This window comes from Ruditapes philippinarum, unplaced genomic scaffold, assembly GCF_026571515.1.
Source record: "Ruditapes philippinarum isolate M1 unplaced genomic scaffold, ASM2657151v2 ctg2332_1_1_1_1, whole genome shotgun sequence".
In the NCBI taxonomy this organism is placed as follows: Eukaryota; Metazoa; Mollusca; class Bivalvia; order Venerida; family Veneridae; genus Ruditapes; species Ruditapes philippinarum.
In genome coordinates, this window is record NW_026853011.1 from 69,493 (window position 1) to 87,377 (window position 17,885).

The window sequence follows — 17,885 nt, forward strand, 5'->3', positions numbered from 1 at the left end:
TCATTCGTTCATCTTCATCACATAATTGAACGCCAAGGGAGATAACTTTACCTAGAATAAAAAAAAATAAAACACCATTTCGCGAGTTGTTGATCGCTACATCATGAAGTAATATCTGGTGTGTAAGAGTGCACTCACCCAATGACGTAAAAGTACTTCTTTTAATTTTATCCGTATCTATTGATGTGTAATCTACGACGTCCGCATTCTGATGAGGGATAGTTGACACGTGATCATTAAGCGTTTGTTCTATCGAATCAAAATAGTCATCCGGTATGTTACCCTTCATCCAGTCATTTGAGAACCTATAAAAGAAGAATTGGTACAAAATTTAAAAGAAGAAAGTAATTTGAATACATCATTATATAGAGTGTTGGGTTTTTTTTCCTGTTTTGTACTTAACATTTATAAATTTAAATTAAACGCGGATGTAAATGTTCAGACATACAGCAATAGAAAACAAAACAAAATGTAATGCATATGTCATCGTCACATAAATACAAATATATATTTGAACAAAATCATCGTAAACTTGACTAAGATAGTAAAAAATGGAAAAAGAAACTTGGTAAGAAAAACTTTGCTAATAGCGATGATTTTAAGATGCAGCAAAAGAAAGATGAACTTAGAACTATGTGCTGTTTATGCTAAAGTCATGTACACTATATATAATGTAGTGTGGTGGTATGCTTTGACCGCCAACATGACAGAGCAAGTTTAATAAATAAGATGATAAAAAAAGTTCATACTTGCGATAAAAGTGGTAAAGAACAGGAAAAATCAAAATAAAAGCGTCGTGAAATAAGCCTCGTTTTGGACCGTCACTGGCTACACTGCTGATTATGTTTGAGGCCAAATCATTTGGAACGTTTATCTATATAAAAGATATGGGAATTGATGCAATAAAATTGGCTTTGCTCCTATTTTCTTTTAACATACTCTTCAACTATTAGCAGGTCAAGGTAAATATCATATGATATTAGTTAAGCAAATTCTAAAGAAATCTAAAATATAACAACTATTTCCCATGCAACCATGCCCGTCTTGCGTGTTCAATAAGTCTTTGTTTTAATATACAAGGAAATAATCTACAATCACTATTCATAAAACAATCAGGAAAACTACTAGTATATGTATACAATAATCGTTTAGCATTTGAAACCCATTCATTGTATATATGTTCACAATCAATAACATTTTGCTCATAAACATTTTTTTTATACAGTAAACTTCGCTTATATTGAACTCATTGGGACATTCAAAATCTGTTCTTATATCCGGAGTTCCTTGTAAGCATATACTGTAGCGAATTAGTTCCTTGTATCAGGAGTTTTTATAGCGAACAGATTTACATATAACGAACTGACTGTTTACCATTGTCCGCCATTTTGAAGAGCATTTGATTAAGAAATATTAGTCATATATTTCTATTTTTAACACAATACCAGAGAGCGTACTTTTTGGAATTTAAATAATTGCTATTCCAGTTTAAGATTTACCCCCTATGTCAATTTCTCATAAAATATAATATTTTGTTTCTAAACTCTTTTCGTTTTCTTTCCATGATTGAGAATAAACAAGATTTTGAATATCTTCTATTATAATTTAAGGGTGACTTTAACTTATGGAAGATAAAGATTTCTTTTCATTTAAATCAAGCGTAAATTGCAGATTGCAAGCATGCATGATTATGTTGAAAACCGATTATAAATTATTATAATTATTTTACTCGAGCAAAACTATTGACGAAAAGAAATAAATAACCGTTTTATCTTGGTGAAAAGAGCTCATGCTAAAAATATCCTAAATAGAAAACTATACAAATTCATTTTAATAGATGTATTGAAGTACATACAACGATAAACGGTACATTCGACCGAGTTTTAATCCGTGCCAATGAAAACGAATGTCTATTTACGGATAGCCAATATTTTAGAGTTCGTAATAAAAGTGCAATTTTCTGTACTTTTAACTAGATTGGGACTAAGAAATGAGTTCCTTATTAGCGATAATTCCTTATTTAAAACCGTGTTCGCTTTAACCATATTTTTATATTAAACAAAGAAGGGCAAAATTCGGGCCAAAATAAATTGTTCCCTATAACCGGAAGTTCGCTATAACCGTGTTTGCTATAAGTGAAGTTTACTGTAATTATATTATCAGTGTGGATTGTTTTACACAAAACATTTTTCTTAAACAAAACTAGCAACATATAGTGGCCACCTTTCTAGTTCACCATAATACATGCATTATAATATGTACTTGTTCTGACATTTTAACATATTTCAAAACTAAGTTGAATACGTTCAGTTTCTTTTTTAGCTATAGAATGCCCCCACCCATTCTTCAGAAGGGAAACAACTAAGGATAGTATAGTACCTGCAAATGAAAATGAATCGGACAGCTGGCATTTGAGTTTAGGTGTTATATGATATATTTTACAATTATACAGTAATATATTTAATGCCGTAAGACCTTTGCCAATTACGTTTTCCTGGTTTCGAGCAAAATTGCCAGTAAAATTGAAAAAGGTTAGTTAAAATTATCAACTGTTTTTAATTGTTGTCCATTGTAGAACCAGTTTTCATTTGTAGGCATCCTGTCTTTTTTTCCTAAAAATCATTACCTTTATTTTTAATGTAAAACTTCTTATCCCTAACAGTTGCATAATTGTAAAGATTATCTAAACTTGTTCGCTCAGATCTTCTGGTGTTTTACCTAGTATTACAATATCGTCACCAAATAATAATAACAATATAACTATATCATCAATGTGTAAACCTACATTAATATCATTTTGGAGATACAATTCTATGTCTTCTACAAATAATGAAAACATCAGGGGAGAAATTACTTCCCCTTGCCTTATACCCACTATGTACATAAAGAAATCCGAATGTGAACGTACACAACATTTAACTTTACCGTGCATATTTTAATAATACACAATATTTTACCTTAAACACCACACTTATAAAAATTTAACAATAAACAGTTTCTTTTTATCTTGTCAAAACAAACTTTTTAAATTTTCTTTAACATAACAAGCAATGTGTTATTTATGAACAACACATTCAAAAAGAGTAACAGACTCATGCTTGACTATTTATTATATATATATTTTACCTGTACTCTCGGTAATATTTCCGAGGAAAGAAAGCAGGATATAATAGAATTTGCTTTGTCTATAAGGAATTCTGTCTCTAGAGTAGAAACGCTCTTCCTCTGAGAGGCATTGTCAACGAGGTACTGATACCTGAAATTTATACATACATGATCTGATATAATGATATATTTGGTATAAAATTTTATAGAACGACTTCATGAAAATTTTATTATGCGAAACTCTTTTTGTTGATATAGCTTTGAATGTAATGTTCAAAGTATCTATATGCATTGCCATATCTGATTATGATGTAAATTGCATTAATACAATTTTAGAGTTTGCAGACACTTTTGCAATGATGTATTCTCTTTTTGGTTTTCGTCACTATTAGATCGTTGGCAAGTAATAGTAATGTTTTTGTAAGTCAGACAATAGTCGTAACAAAAAACATGTTGATAATTTAAGTGATAGCAATTGTTCCTTCAAATTATTTATGCAATATGCAGTTGATATTTACTGTTTTACGAAAATATGCCGAGTTGCACTCATACTGAGAAAGTGTTACTTGTTAATAAGGATGTTTGTATACTTCGGCAAAATATAGGCATATTTGGAATCAAAATTTGCAGAAATGTTTTGACAACACGATGACGTACATTAAATTGAAATTTGATAATGATAAGAAATTTGCTGACTTTTAAATCGCTAGAGAATGGGTAGAAAAACTTCTGCTCTTTGTAATTGCGTATATTACAGTCTTTAAATGATTGCGTTGTAGAATTTCGGCAATATTAAAAGGCCCAAATAGAGGTATTTAGCAATTTAGACAAAATACATATTATCTTTATGGTAATGACTAATTTTTTATATGATAAATAGATCAAATAATTTGAATTGAATTTTGGTAACACATTTTCGGATATGGTGTATGTTTTCAGTTCGTAGAATCAAAAAAAAATCTGATAAAAAAAGCGATCCCTCGGAAACATAAATCACAACAAAATAACATGAAAATTGCAGAACCGGTTTGATTAAGCCTGTACATGAGGGACAATGAAAAGTGTAATATCCTTCATGCCCTCTAGCACCGGCTTGAGAGGTACTCAATTTTTAAGACTTAAAGTGCTGGAATCATTTGTATCGAATAAGTCGGATAAGTTGGACGGCTAAATTTGATGGATATAATTTTATAATAAAGAAAAATAATTTAAAAATTAGAAGAATTAAAACGACTTCGTCTCGTGAGGTTAAGGCATAAGAAAGGTCACGTGATTATGGTATAATTTACGCAAACCCAGAAATCGTCAACGCACCAATGGTGTATCTGTTTTAACCTATAGCTCCGCCCAGAAACACTTTACTCCTTCGATCTTCAAAACTGAAAATTATACCATAGTCTGGGTATGGTATGATTTACGGTTATTGGAAATTATACTTGGAAGAATTTTACATAAGAAGCGCTGAAGAGCTATAGGTTAATAATTCCTTACAAGACAAAATGACAATCTGCAACTTTTAATGTTCACCCGTCCGCTATTTACACTTAATCAAATTTCTGATTACTATTAAATTCAAATTCAATACAACTTAATTAAGCCATTGTGTTCAATATTTTTCTGCAAATTTTGATACCAAACTTGCCGATATTTTGCTTAAGTAGATCTCCAGAATTTCTAAGTAAACAAGTGCACATTTTCTTTTGTAACATATTATCAAATGAAAAATGTCCATTGGTATTTCGATTTCCACGACATTTTAGGTAATGCTTGTGTGTTTGACTTTCAAATCATTTACAAATTTAACGTATACATGTTCAGAATGAACAGATCAGAAACCGAATATTTCAAATTTTTTCTCCAAAAAAAAAAAAATGTGCATCCATTTTTTTAGATACTTGTTTATTTGTGTTGTATTGGCAAACGCAACTTACTTTCTGACCTCTAGCCAAAATCTTAAATCAGCCGGCAATCTGTTCATACTGATAAGTCTGTTGCAGACGACAACTCTCGTCTGGACATTGGTGCTCACGTTTGCCATCATTGTACTTCTGTCGTGTTGAGCTAATTGACCTGTAAAAAGATTCATTGTACTAAAGGCATATACCAAAAGATTAGTTGTGCAAAAAAAAGAAGCCAGTTCAAACAGATAATTTATGTATCAATTCTAAAAGAATATAACAAAAAAAAATGAAAACAAGATAATGTACTTTAAAACCCATTATTCTTGCATATCAGACTGATGTTTCCGTTAGTTTTTAACCCATGCCGGGAATTACAACTGCCAGGGTTGAACTGCCAGATGAGTCGCATGCTGTACAATGACATGATAAGGATGACGTAATTTGGACGCTATGAATGAAGTTGTAATTTCAGACGCTGTTGTAAGAGAATAGTTACGGGTGTAATAATATAAAATTCCATTGAAAATTACTTTATAAAGGTAAAGAATTTAAAATATGATAGAATACGGTACAATATACATTAAAACTATCTGACATATGTTTGCGGCGGTTCGGATCAAAACTGCACCGCACTTATTCTAGAAAAAAATGATGGAAGTTAACATGTACATGTATTTCTATATACATGCATTTCTTATGTTTTAATTTAACTTATTCTATTTAGCAAATTTACAAGCATGTATCATTCATTTGTTTTCATATGATATCAAAATAAGGACATGTACTACAAATGATTTGTTTACAAACCAATAAGGCGTTGAAGACTTACTTGTTGGTTCTTTTGGTGCCACCTGTTTCTCTCGTTCTACTTCGTACTTGAGGAACATCTCAAATAACTGCATCTCAGTTCTACAGTTTGTTGCTTTAACAAAACTTGTTAGCGCTGATGAAAAGTTCTTCCACAGCGCCAGCTTGTATGGAATAGAAAAATATAAAAGTCAAGCACATATCATCGCCGGTTACCCGTTGTATAGATTATATACTACCTAGTCTAAAAGAGTTCGTCAAATAACTATCAAATTATAAATATATGTATATATAATTATATGAAAAGAGTCTCGTTATGCCATTATTGTATATATAAATTCTATAAAGAAAAATATGATGAAAAATAAATGAAAGCATTCCAAAGGCGCTCGCATATGTTTCTTTTCAATCGATAGCATTTTGAAAATAATGGCCAAAGGATTGTGTTAACATTTTTATGTTTTGTTTACGTTTCATACATTTATGATCTTTGCATTTTATGAGAAATGATCTCAACTATGTTTACATAAACGCAGACAAATGACGTTACCAGAAAACAAGCATTATATATAAAAGAATAATATAAATGAATAAATTCTTTCCTCATATTAAGTGACATATTATAGAAAAATTTAAGAGTCACATAGAATACAATTTATCCTATTATTGTACAATAACATATCAATGACAACAAAGAACTTTTTTGTAGGAGAATATTTTTCTATTAATTACCGTTCGCCTACTGCCAAGTGTGCGTTTCTTGGCCTTCTTAGTTCTGTCAATTAACTTTGCGGCCTCCTCGAAATTCTTTACGAGACCTGTCCTTAAAGAAAAGCTTATGGTATTCTCTTTAGATTTCGCGGAATCCGGAGGGAAAGTATCTAAATACATAGGGTACCTGTAAATATACGTAAGAATAATCTTAATGGATTTAACTCAATACAGGATTGGGGCAGTTCCTCTAAACGCTTGCAGAAATCGTGATCACAAAAAAAGACAAATATCGGGGTTTTTTTCCGCCGATTCTTACTTTTTCATTCATAATTGTATATAAATCGGCGTGAAAAGATAAATTAGACGTTTTAAAGTTCATTCCGTACGGTGAAAAGGCGGGATTTTAGCATTTAATAATTCAAGCGTCTTGTCCGGTATGTACATGAGTACAGTATTTAGTGAGGTGCTCGAAACCTTTTTAGTCTCACTCATAACCACGAGCTACGACTGTTCATCTGTCTCTGTTTCTTTTTGTCTGTACGTCTCAATTTGTCAGTTTTAGCGCCAGCATAATGATCACATATTTGCATAAATAGGCATATTATTTTACAAGTTCCGCCAGTACTCCCTAGTGTCTCTAACCTATTGATACTGTCGAAACAAGTGTATTGTTGTCATGAAAATTCAAAATCAGAACGTCATCAAAGCTAACAAAAAACTAATAATAAATACATTAGATATAAGATATACAAATGAGCCGCGTCATGACAAAACCAACATTGTGCGTTTGCGACCAGCATGGATCCAGACCAGTCTGCGCATCCGCGCAGTCTGATCAGGATCCATGCTGTTCGCTATCAGTTTCTCTACTTGCAATAGGGTTTGTAAACGCGGATGCGCAGGCTGGTCTGGATCCATGCTGGTCGCAAACCCATTATGTTGGTTTTGTCATGACGCGGCTCAAATGTGGGTAGGTAACAACACACTTCAGGTGTTGCGTTCAAAGTGTATCATGATAATTTCCATTAGTCAATAAATATCGTAGTTTTAATGTGTTTTTGTTTGTCTGTTGTTTTCCTTTTCTTTACAAAATATTATACCGCTAAGTAGGTTTTATTCAATTCTCTTGTAATTTTTTGTGATTAATGCTTCCGAGGGATCACTTTGTTTTCAGATTTTTAACCGTTTAGCAATGATTTTGATTGTGTGCATGCACAATTCACTCAAAAGGAAATATATACCGACATTTTTTCAAACAGGCATTTAAGCATAAGTATTTTTCAAAATGGAAGCAAAAAATTTGTAAACTGCTAGCAGCAGAAATATACATGTAGCTTTATACACTTGAATAAAAGGCGTAGTTAATGTTGAAATACCACGTAACCTTTAGTATATAGAATACGTGCTGAAAAAAAACAGGTTTTCAGAAATCATATGGATCATGGGCTTGGTATGTGACATTCTTCAAAAAAACATTTGCAGTTATACGTTCTACATTACTGTCAAAAGCATAACAATGTAGGAGTGAGGTAAATTTCGCACAGTATATTGTGTCGTGCTAAGTAATAGAAAGAGCACCGAAACACGAGGCTATCTGATTTGTACGAGGGGGCGTAGCCCCCGAGTATAAAAGATTGCCGAGTGTTTTGGTGTTCTTTCTCTTTTGTATCATAGTCAAACATGACAGCACGTTCCCTGTTGTCATAATATGAAACCCCAGAATAAATTAACCAATGAACGAGCATTTGAATATGATAGTTCTGCCCCTTTCCCTTTCTCTGCCGTCACAATATGTAAACCCCGGCAAAAATGAACCAATCCACGGGCATTATCTGGAGTGCGGGTAACTGATACCTGCACTCCAGTTACCGCACTGTGCATGTATATGTATACGATTTAACTCTGACACTTTTTCAACAGAATGGTCCCCAAACTATGATACAAGATAATAATGATATATGTGTGAAACTGGTAACTGTAAATATATATAGTGTTAATATATAATATAAAGGCGATATTCAAGTTTCTCTTTAAATACAGGATTCATTTTCATAGAGTGGTATGAATATCAGTATTTCACGGGTGGCAGTAGCCGTGAGTGAAATGTGATAATTTTCATACCACAAGCTGAAAACAAATCCTGTATAAATAGAAAAAACTGGAATGTTCTGTTTATTATATACTTTTATATTGATATTCCTATCTTCTGTTATACTAATGCTGTCACATGTAATAAATAATGCAAGGAATGGCTAACAACCCTTTAGTAGCATTCAATATCCAAGATATATCAACGTTTGGTTCGGATTATTGGAATTGAAGGTTGGATTTTTTTTTTTTATTTATTTATTTATTTATTTTATCCATCCATCCATCCATCCATCCATTCATTCATTCATTCATTCATTCATTCATTCATTCATTCATTCATTCATTCATTCATTCATTCATTCATTCATTCATTTATTCATTCATTCATTCATTCATTTATTTATTTATTGAACGAGTTGAATAAAATTATATTATGCGAGCACATGACAAATATTATTTTAAACACTAGATATTATTCAATTAATTTAAAAAAATAGTAATAAAGCTATTTGTATAAAGTATTCCATTTATAGCACACCAAAAACTATAACAAATAAAGGATTGGCAAGCGTTTTGACAAAGTTTATATCAAATTAAAATCGTGACCACTATGATGTTGACAAAAATGTTTCATCTGATTTTACCCTATGCCCTATGAACAAATTCTACGCAGCGCAAGCTGCATTTGGAAAATAGTAAAGTATTTACTTGGTGACGTAATTTCAATATCATTTGTCTCGTGATCATACGCGTGAATTATTGTAACGAGGGAGTATAATCTAAGAGTGACAGTGAGCATACGCGTGAATTATTGTGACGAGGGAGTATAATCTAAGAGTGACAGTGAGCATACGCGTGAATTGTTGTGACGAGGGAGTCTGATAAACATGCGAGTGAATTATTTTTGACGAGGGAGTATGATCTAAGAATGTCGGTCGGTGAGCATGCGTATGAATTAGAATTATTTTGGCGAGGGAGTATGATGTTGAGCATGCGCGTGAGTTACTGTAACGAGAAAATATGATCTAAGAATGTCGATGAGCATGCGCGTGAATTATTGTGACGAGGGAGTATGATCTTAGAATGTCGGTGAACCTGCGCGTTAATTATTTGTGACGAGGGAGTATGATTTAAGAATGTCGGTGAGCATGCACATGAATTATTGTGACGAAGAAGTATGATCTAAGATTGTCTGTAAGCATGCGCGTGAATTGTTGCGGTTTAATCGTAACAGTAAGTATGCGCATGGATAATTGTTAGAGAAATCTAATTTGTCAATAGAATTGAAGTAAAGTGACCCCGATAGAATTAAGTCCTCAGGTCATCATGTTATGATCCACTTGTTATAATGCTATGACCAAGGATTCAATATTCATTAACAAGATACATACTGGGGGTCATGATGTTATATGAAAATGACCCCCACGAAGAAAAGTAACCCCACGCCCAAAAAGTGACCCCCTGTCATTTGTTGTCGTTTTGAAAGAAAGGTAACCCTTTTTGTTATGAATTTTTATAATAGAATAGAATTTCCTTTTCAAGCTGAAATTTTAAGTTTGATCAATAACTATCTTAAATGCAGCAGCTTTAAAATGGAATGGGGCAGCTTTAAGTGGAATGATCTTTACAAACAAAGTTTGTTTTTTTTTGTTTTTTTTGGGGGGGGGGATTGGACTGTGCAGATATATAAGCACCGAAGCAAAACTACCTTTTGTCGATAATTCGTACTAATTTTAAGCAATAGATAGATTAGGGTTGAAGTTTACAAAGAAGGGGACTTTATATATAGCCTTATTTGGGTCACGACTATGTTGTTGTTGTTTTCGTTTTGTTCTTTTTATTCATTTATTTATTTATTTATTTATTTATTTGCTTTTTTGTTCTTTTTTTAATATAAAAGAGGTTTAAGATAAGATGGCTTAACTTGGGTAATAATTTTTCAGCAGAAGTAAGTTTGTATATGTAGAAAAAGGATCACATTTTATAAAGGATCATGACAGGGATCTCAGTATTCTTTTTCAATACACCCTTCTTTTCAGATGAACAGAGCTACTGAAAGAAACAAGTAAAAAAACAAGTTTTGCAATAGTTCGATAGTGTTGTAATTTAATTTCTATTACGTGTGATTAGGTTGACATTTTGTGCTCGCAGTATTTTACGGAAAATGGGTCGTATAGCATTATGGCCGAGGATTCAGTATTATTTAATGAAAATGACGCGCGGTCATCAATGTTTAAAGAATATTGACTCCCCAGGCCATGATCTCTGTACAGGAAGTACAGTCGTCCACCAGTAATTGTGACAATCTCTCAACTATTCAGAAAAAAAGCACTCTGTGTATGTAACATGTGATAACAATAGCAAAACATCTCACTATCAAACTTATAATAAATAAAAAAATAATTTACAGAACATACATTTCATCAATTATAATTACTCTTCCAATTTATGGTGAACATGTAAAAATGTAGCATATTTATGCTGAAGTTGAATTGGCTATACTTTTAAATAAATCATTGAGTGTTTTCCAATACAAAAAAAATATAAAGAAAAAAGAAAAAAAAAACATATATCAAATAATGATAAATATAAACAGTACACATTCTCCATTTAGTTCGAAAACAATGTGGAGTTGACAAAATGTTAGTGTCGTTAGTCTTGCTTAACCTTTTTGTTTAGGTCTATAACCTATCTATCTAAACACATTGAAGCAATGGTTTGCCATTTTTCATCTTTTCTAAGGCAAAATTTTAAAGGTTGTCAAAGTTTCTCCATTTAAGTCAAATTTGAAATACTTGTTTAATTTATAATTGGAATATTTTTTAAGGACAGATTATTTTGTAATTCATTTTTGCAAAATGTTCCCACTTTTTACTTTTGTTTTTAAGGTCACTTAATTTCTTAAAGACTGCCAAAGTAAATCAGTTAAAACTTAAAATATTCTTGTTTAATCTGAACATATTCAAAAAAATTAATTATTCCTCTTTTTATTGTAAATATTGCCTTTTTTCTTTTTCTAAAAAACAAAACAAAACAACAACAACAACAGCACTTCAAAATTGAAATAGTCGTTGATTATTAAGGTAGGTATTTTTGCGGAATAAAGCTCCTATTTACCTAACAGTGAGTAAAGCGGAGCGAGCTGTCAGTATAGTAGTCTTGGTTTGGTTATATCTCGACGGTTGAACAACCTAACCGGCTTTCTTGGATAACAAAACAGTAATAAACCGCAATCAACAGAATAATAATCTCACCAACGCTTAGAGACAAACGACCATCAGACCCAATATCCGAAATCAGTTATTCCATAGAAACTTAGCCACGCAAGAGGGTCGAACTATCGACTCTTGGATTACTATCTCTTTTGAATTTAGCGTGCGTGCGCATGGATAATTGTGACAAGAAAACCAACCAGTTAAGCAAGTCTGGTCCACGTGTTGTTGAGTGTGCGCAAGAATTTAAGTGACGCAGTTTCAATTATCCTACTATGTTGCGAAGGATTTTCAGACAGAAAAAAACTCGACCATTTAATTTAAAGATAACGTGTATCAGTCATAAGTGAAAAGGCTACAATTAACACCTCTAGTTTTTTATAAAACCTTTCATTAATAGGTAACCAGGAATTACGTTGCGGTATTTTTCCTGTATTGGTTTTTATACGACACCAGAAATCTATGATAATAAGAGTAAAAAAATAATAATAATAATAATTCGTATTTTTGCAGCACTCCTATGGTTAAACCATGGAATATATAGATCTAAAAGTTTTAAGGAAAATTTGTTACTGAAATCGTCAATTATGAATAGAACATGGAACATGTTGGAACAGAACCAGACATATGATGACGAAATAGATGACGTCAGTGTGGCGGCAGTTATTCCTGGTCTCATCGTCGTTATGTGGACATTTCTAGCAAACAGTGTTATTGTGTTGTGCTTCATTATCAACAGAAAAAAGACATGGCCGAGTTTTTCCACTCAAGTTTTGTGTTTGTCCGTCACAGATATGTTCGTTGGATTTTCCACCCTCCCATTCGTAATATCACCATTATTAAACGGGGATTTGAATTACGATACTTGCTCAGTGTTCTTTTTCTTGTTTTACGGGTCTCAGTGTGCTTCGTTGTATCAGATATTTGGAATATGTGTGCACAGATGCATATTGATAAATAAAGCGTATAGGATGAATGAACAAAGACCTGACATCCGCTTTCCTATCGCTTTAGTGGCATTTTCGTGGATTTTAAGTATTGTTGTTAACTGTTTGCTTCAATTCATGTATGGAAGGCCGGAAACGACATTAAGGCAATGTGAATTTATCGAAATATTTAAAGGGAAAGCCAGGAACGCCGCAAGGTTTCTATTCATTGTGTTTTTTGTTCCATGCATTTTCACAAACTTACTCTATTTATTTCTATGCTTGCGCCTAAGATGCATTTTGATGAAGGTTATTCCCGTTCAGGTGAATGAAATGGAAGTGGATATAAATAGAGTTCCTCGTTCAGTACTCCCAGGATCAACTCAACACAACAATACAGCTAGTATAACCGATAATCGTGCAAGCATTAGAGCACAACAGAATGTTATTAAAACAGTTGGTGCATTGGTGATGATCTTCAACATTTGTACCATACCATTGATTGCAGTATTCGGCATGGAGAGCTTACAGATGTCAAGGGACATTAAATACATAGTTAATACAATATTTATTCTAAATTCAGGAATAAATCCATTCGTATATGCTGTAAGAACAAACTGGCAGAGAGATGCACTAAAGCAAATGTTTCGAGATTGCTTCAAAATCATTATTCCATGTCATAGATAAAAATCAGCTTGGCTTTTTTCAAGTTTTATTTTGTTTTAAAGTAAATTAATGTAATGATAAATTGTAAGTGTTGCTGATAGCTGTAGCTGTCATCTTTCTCACATTGTCATATTAGTCTGAGAAAAAACTTTTGTGCACGTTAATTTTTGCGATTACCGACGTTCACTTTCCACGTCCACACAACGTTCTTCTGGCGCTATCCCAGCAACCATGGGCGACTGCCAGCGTTTTCTCAAACGTCAAAGAACGCTGACCAGAACGTCATGGTGTGACAGCCCCATAACTACTCTGTACTCGACTCTTAAATCAACTGACTAAGAAACGGCTTTGAACGTAGCTAATCGCTCTGTTCTCGACTCTTAAATTAACTAACTAAGAACCGGCTTTGCACTTAGCTTACCGCTCTGTTCTCGACTCTTAAATTAACTAAGAAACGGCTTTGCACTTAGCTTACCGCTCTGTTCTCGACTCTTAAATTAACTAAGAAACGGCTTTGCACTTAGCTTATCGCTCTGTTCTCGACTCTTAAATTAATTAACTAAGAACCGGCTTTGCACTTAGCTAATCGCTCTGTTCTCGACTCTTAACTTAACTTACTAAGAAAGGGCTTTGCACTTAGCTAATCGCTCTGTTCTCGACTCTTAAATTAACTAACTAAGAACCGGCTTTGCACTTAGCTAATCGCTCTGTTCTCGACTCTTAACTTAACTAACTAAGAAACGGCTTTGCACTTAGCTAATCGCTCTGTTCTCGACTCTTAAATTAACTAACTAAGAACCGGCTTTGCACTTGGCTTATCGCTCTGTTCTCGACTCTTAAATTAATTAACTAAGAAACGGCTTTGCACTTAGCTTATCGCTCTGTTCTCGACTCTTAAATTAACTAACTAAGAACCGGCTTTGCACTTAGCTAATCGCTCTGTTCTCGACTCTTAACTTAACTAACTAAGAAACGGCTTTGCACTTAGCTTATCGCTCTGTTCTCGACTCTTAAATTAACTAACTAAGAACCGGCTTTGCACTTAGCTAATCGCTCTGTATTCGACTCTTAAATTAACTAACTAAGAACCGGCTTTACACTTAGCTTACCGCTCTGTACTCGACTACGCAGTAAACCGCTCTATATGCATCTAAATTTAGATCTTACATTATCTAAGTTCGAACAGGCTATGTAACAGTGCTATGATATAAATGATAGGTGTATGTAAACATTACAATGCCATCAACAATGGTGCATTGTTAATTGTTCTATACAGACATAAATGTATATAATTCCTTAGTTACATACGTCATACAGGAAACATTACATCAAAATATCAACACTTTGTCAGAAATATGAACTGTTGTATAATTATATATTGAAACCTGACATGATTCCAATGTTTGACAGTTCATTTACCAGCTTCTAAATACTGCACACAGTTTCATTTATGTTTGTCTGAAATCGCCATTGGAACGACAAAAGTAAAACTCTTCGTATCGCGTTATTATCATTTGTTTTATAGTGGTTCATATGATAGGTGAAATATAGCATTGAGAACGATATGAAATAGAAAACTTAAAAATGTATAAAATGATTGAATGCATACTTCAGAAAGTAAAGTGAAATGAACAACATTTAATTCATTTCTGTCACAATTGTTTAAATTAAACGATTTACCGAACTTGTTTGTTTTTTGTTTTTGGGTTTTACGTCACATCGAAACAGTATATGTCATATCGCGACGTTCCAGCTTTACTGGTGGAGGAAGACCTCAGGTGCCCTTCCGTGCATAGTTCAGAAAGTCGAACCACCGACGTTCTGTAAGCTAGCTGGATAGCTTCCTCACATGAAAGAATCCAAAGTCCCTGTCGGGATTCGAACCCACAGCGGTGAGGGGCAAGTGATTTGAAGTCAACGACCTTAACCACTCGGCCACGGACGCCCTATTTACCGAACTTAAGTAGGAACTAAATCTCAAAATAAAATCAGTCGAATTGCTTGAATGAAATACACACAACAACATTCGAGTGGAAATCTTGTTTATTTTTTACCGCGGGAAATATGAGGTTTAGGAGAAGCGATAGATGTGAATTATACAAATAATATCTCATAAAGAAAGAATTTAGCATTTCACCGGCACGAATTTAAATGTACAGATCTAGACCAGTTAATATTGATTTCACTTAAGTGTTTTTATCCCTTGTTACTAAGACAACCCAACGGACAAATAAAATCAGTGCAAAAAATAAGATGGAAGAAGATTTAAGTGAGAAACATTAAGCCGATATGAATCAGCTGTGCGCTGATTGGCTAAGTATGGTCACGTGAAACAAGACCTTGTTCTGATTGGCTTTTGCTCTACCGAATAGATTAGCATAAAACGAATGTTGACTTAATTACCGAAATGATCGGCATAGATTGAATTACCGAAAATGGTAACAATGACATGAATAATTTTATCTCACTACAAAATATATTCATATACAAGAGCGGGACTCTTACCATTTTCGTTCTATGGTCCTAAATACGGCAGCTTGAGCGCACATTAAAATCCCCGGCGTGACTTTCTCTAAATGTGGTATTTGACGTATAATTTCGTCATCGCATTGAAGAGCCGAACCTTTAAAAATCACGAACTTAAATTATGACATGAAAACGAGAAAAAGAAACCTTTAGAAAATATTTTAAACACGTCGTAAAAGAATTGTAAGGTTGGTTTATCCTCGATAATCTTATAAAATCTAAGATTTTGATTTTAACATATTGCTGTTTTTAAAAAATAGCACATACGTGTATATGACAGTCCTTTGAAATAGTTAACAAAAGGGTAGACAAACAAGCTATCACTTCTCGAAAGATAAACACGTCTTCACCGACTAAATTAGTCACAAATTTATAGAAATTATATTTGTAACGTACAAGCAACAAAACAAATTAATATGTTACGTCTTGTTTACAAATAGTATAACTAAAATAGAAAAAAAAAACAATAACAATATATTTGGTTGTTCTTGTAAAATTTTAAAAATATCAAATAGTTGACGAAAAATAGGTTTTATTGCCAAACAAAATCACGCTGCACATCTCACGATAAAATTTCAATTTTAAATGAAAGATAATTTTATACCTATGACAAACCATTAGAATCAAAAGTTACATTGTCTTGGACGTATTTTGTTATTTAGTCTTACAAACGTGAATCAGCCCTACCATATTTGGCATGTTTGCCGAAGAATTTTATACATATCTGCGTGACCCGGCTCTGTCGTTGTTTACCATTACTCATTTCCTGAAGTTTTTCAACAGCCTTCCAAAACAAAATTGGCTGATGAGTCACTTTATGCATTGTCAAAAATTTCTTGAAATAATCGAACTGGACTTGAGTTGTCAGCACCTCTATCAATGACCTACAAACAAATTTTGGCATAGTTAATGCTGTAATTATAAATAGATTTCTTGGCCATATTTACAAAACTTCGAAAAAGTCATCAATTCCTTACCTAATTTAATTGCATTTGATACTGGGTCACTTCGGCACTGTAACTGACATTTAGCGACCTCTTGGTTTAAAACAACGCGACAGAAATGAATATTAGACAAGAAATCGGTTAATTTAGTTTTAGCATATACATGACATACATCAAAGTGTGAAAGTGATATGATCCCTTAGTAAGTAAGCAACGGCTGCATTAACCAATCCTATATACTTGTTTTTTGTTTCACCTTGTTATATTATAAACATTTTAAGCATATCTGAAGGAACTGAGAAAAAAAATAATGAAGATATCTTGACTGAAGGTGCTAAAGGTGGCAAGAGTTTCAGGTATATAATAAATAGTTCTGTTTATAATTAAAAAGAAAGCATCATTATTTTGTAATATATTGTATAAACGACAAAAGACAGTGTGAAAATATCGGTTTTCCATCGGTATGAGTGCAGAAAGGAGAAAACATTAATGAAGTACCCCAAAGGTTATTTAATTTCTAGAGAACTGTATCGATGATGACATGCCTGTTGTCTAGGCGATGATTGTTTGTACAGGTTTTGTATCAGACGAGAAGAATTTTTCATGATATTATATTATTGCGTCTAGCCAAGAATAAAAATACATGTACTTAGTTGTAGAGCACAATTTGACAATGAAATTGTAATGATTTATCAAGTTCTTAAATATTGAAACTACTATATGAATTATTCCTCACATATAATATACATACTTATATTTATTTGTTTTAAAAGAGGGTCAATGCCCCTATATTTGTGCATTAACATCTGCAGAAATACGAGGAAGAATTTAAAGCCAAGGGGTTCAATAGATCATTTGTTATTTTCATACATTTTTTGCACATGTTTTAAAGTACACATCTATAAAATATAGATATTCGCTAAGAATTTGATAGAACAGTTTCTAATATTGAATATATTTGATACTTATTTAGCAAATGTTGGATACTTTGTT

The 17,885-nt window shown here is 32.8% G+C and overlaps 1 protein-coding gene across 1 annotated transcript in view; it reads right to left on the minus strand.

Moving 5' to 3' along the window:
- LOC132731464 (regulator of G-protein signaling protein-like) overlaps window positions 1-17,885 on the minus strand; it is a 36,613-nt gene that overhangs the window by 2,259 nt on the left and 16,469 nt on the right. Inside the window, exons 14-21 of the mRNA XM_060717658.1 lie at window positions 16,636-16,832; window positions 15,928-16,045; window positions 6,546-6,711; window positions 5,836-5,977; window positions 5,037-5,175; window positions 3,127-3,256; window positions 750-874; window positions 139-305 (exon numbers count right to left, since the gene is read on the minus strand). Coding sequence (XP_060573641.1) covers window positions 139-305; window positions 750-874; window positions 3,127-3,256; window positions 5,037-5,175; window positions 5,836-5,977; window positions 6,546-6,711; window positions 15,928-16,045; window positions 16,636-16,832 — 1,184 coding nt within the window. The remainder of the gene's footprint in view (window positions 1-138; window positions 306-749; window positions 875-3,126; window positions 3,257-5,036; window positions 5,176-5,835; window positions 5,978-6,545; window positions 6,712-15,927; window positions 16,046-16,635; window positions 16,833-17,885) is intronic.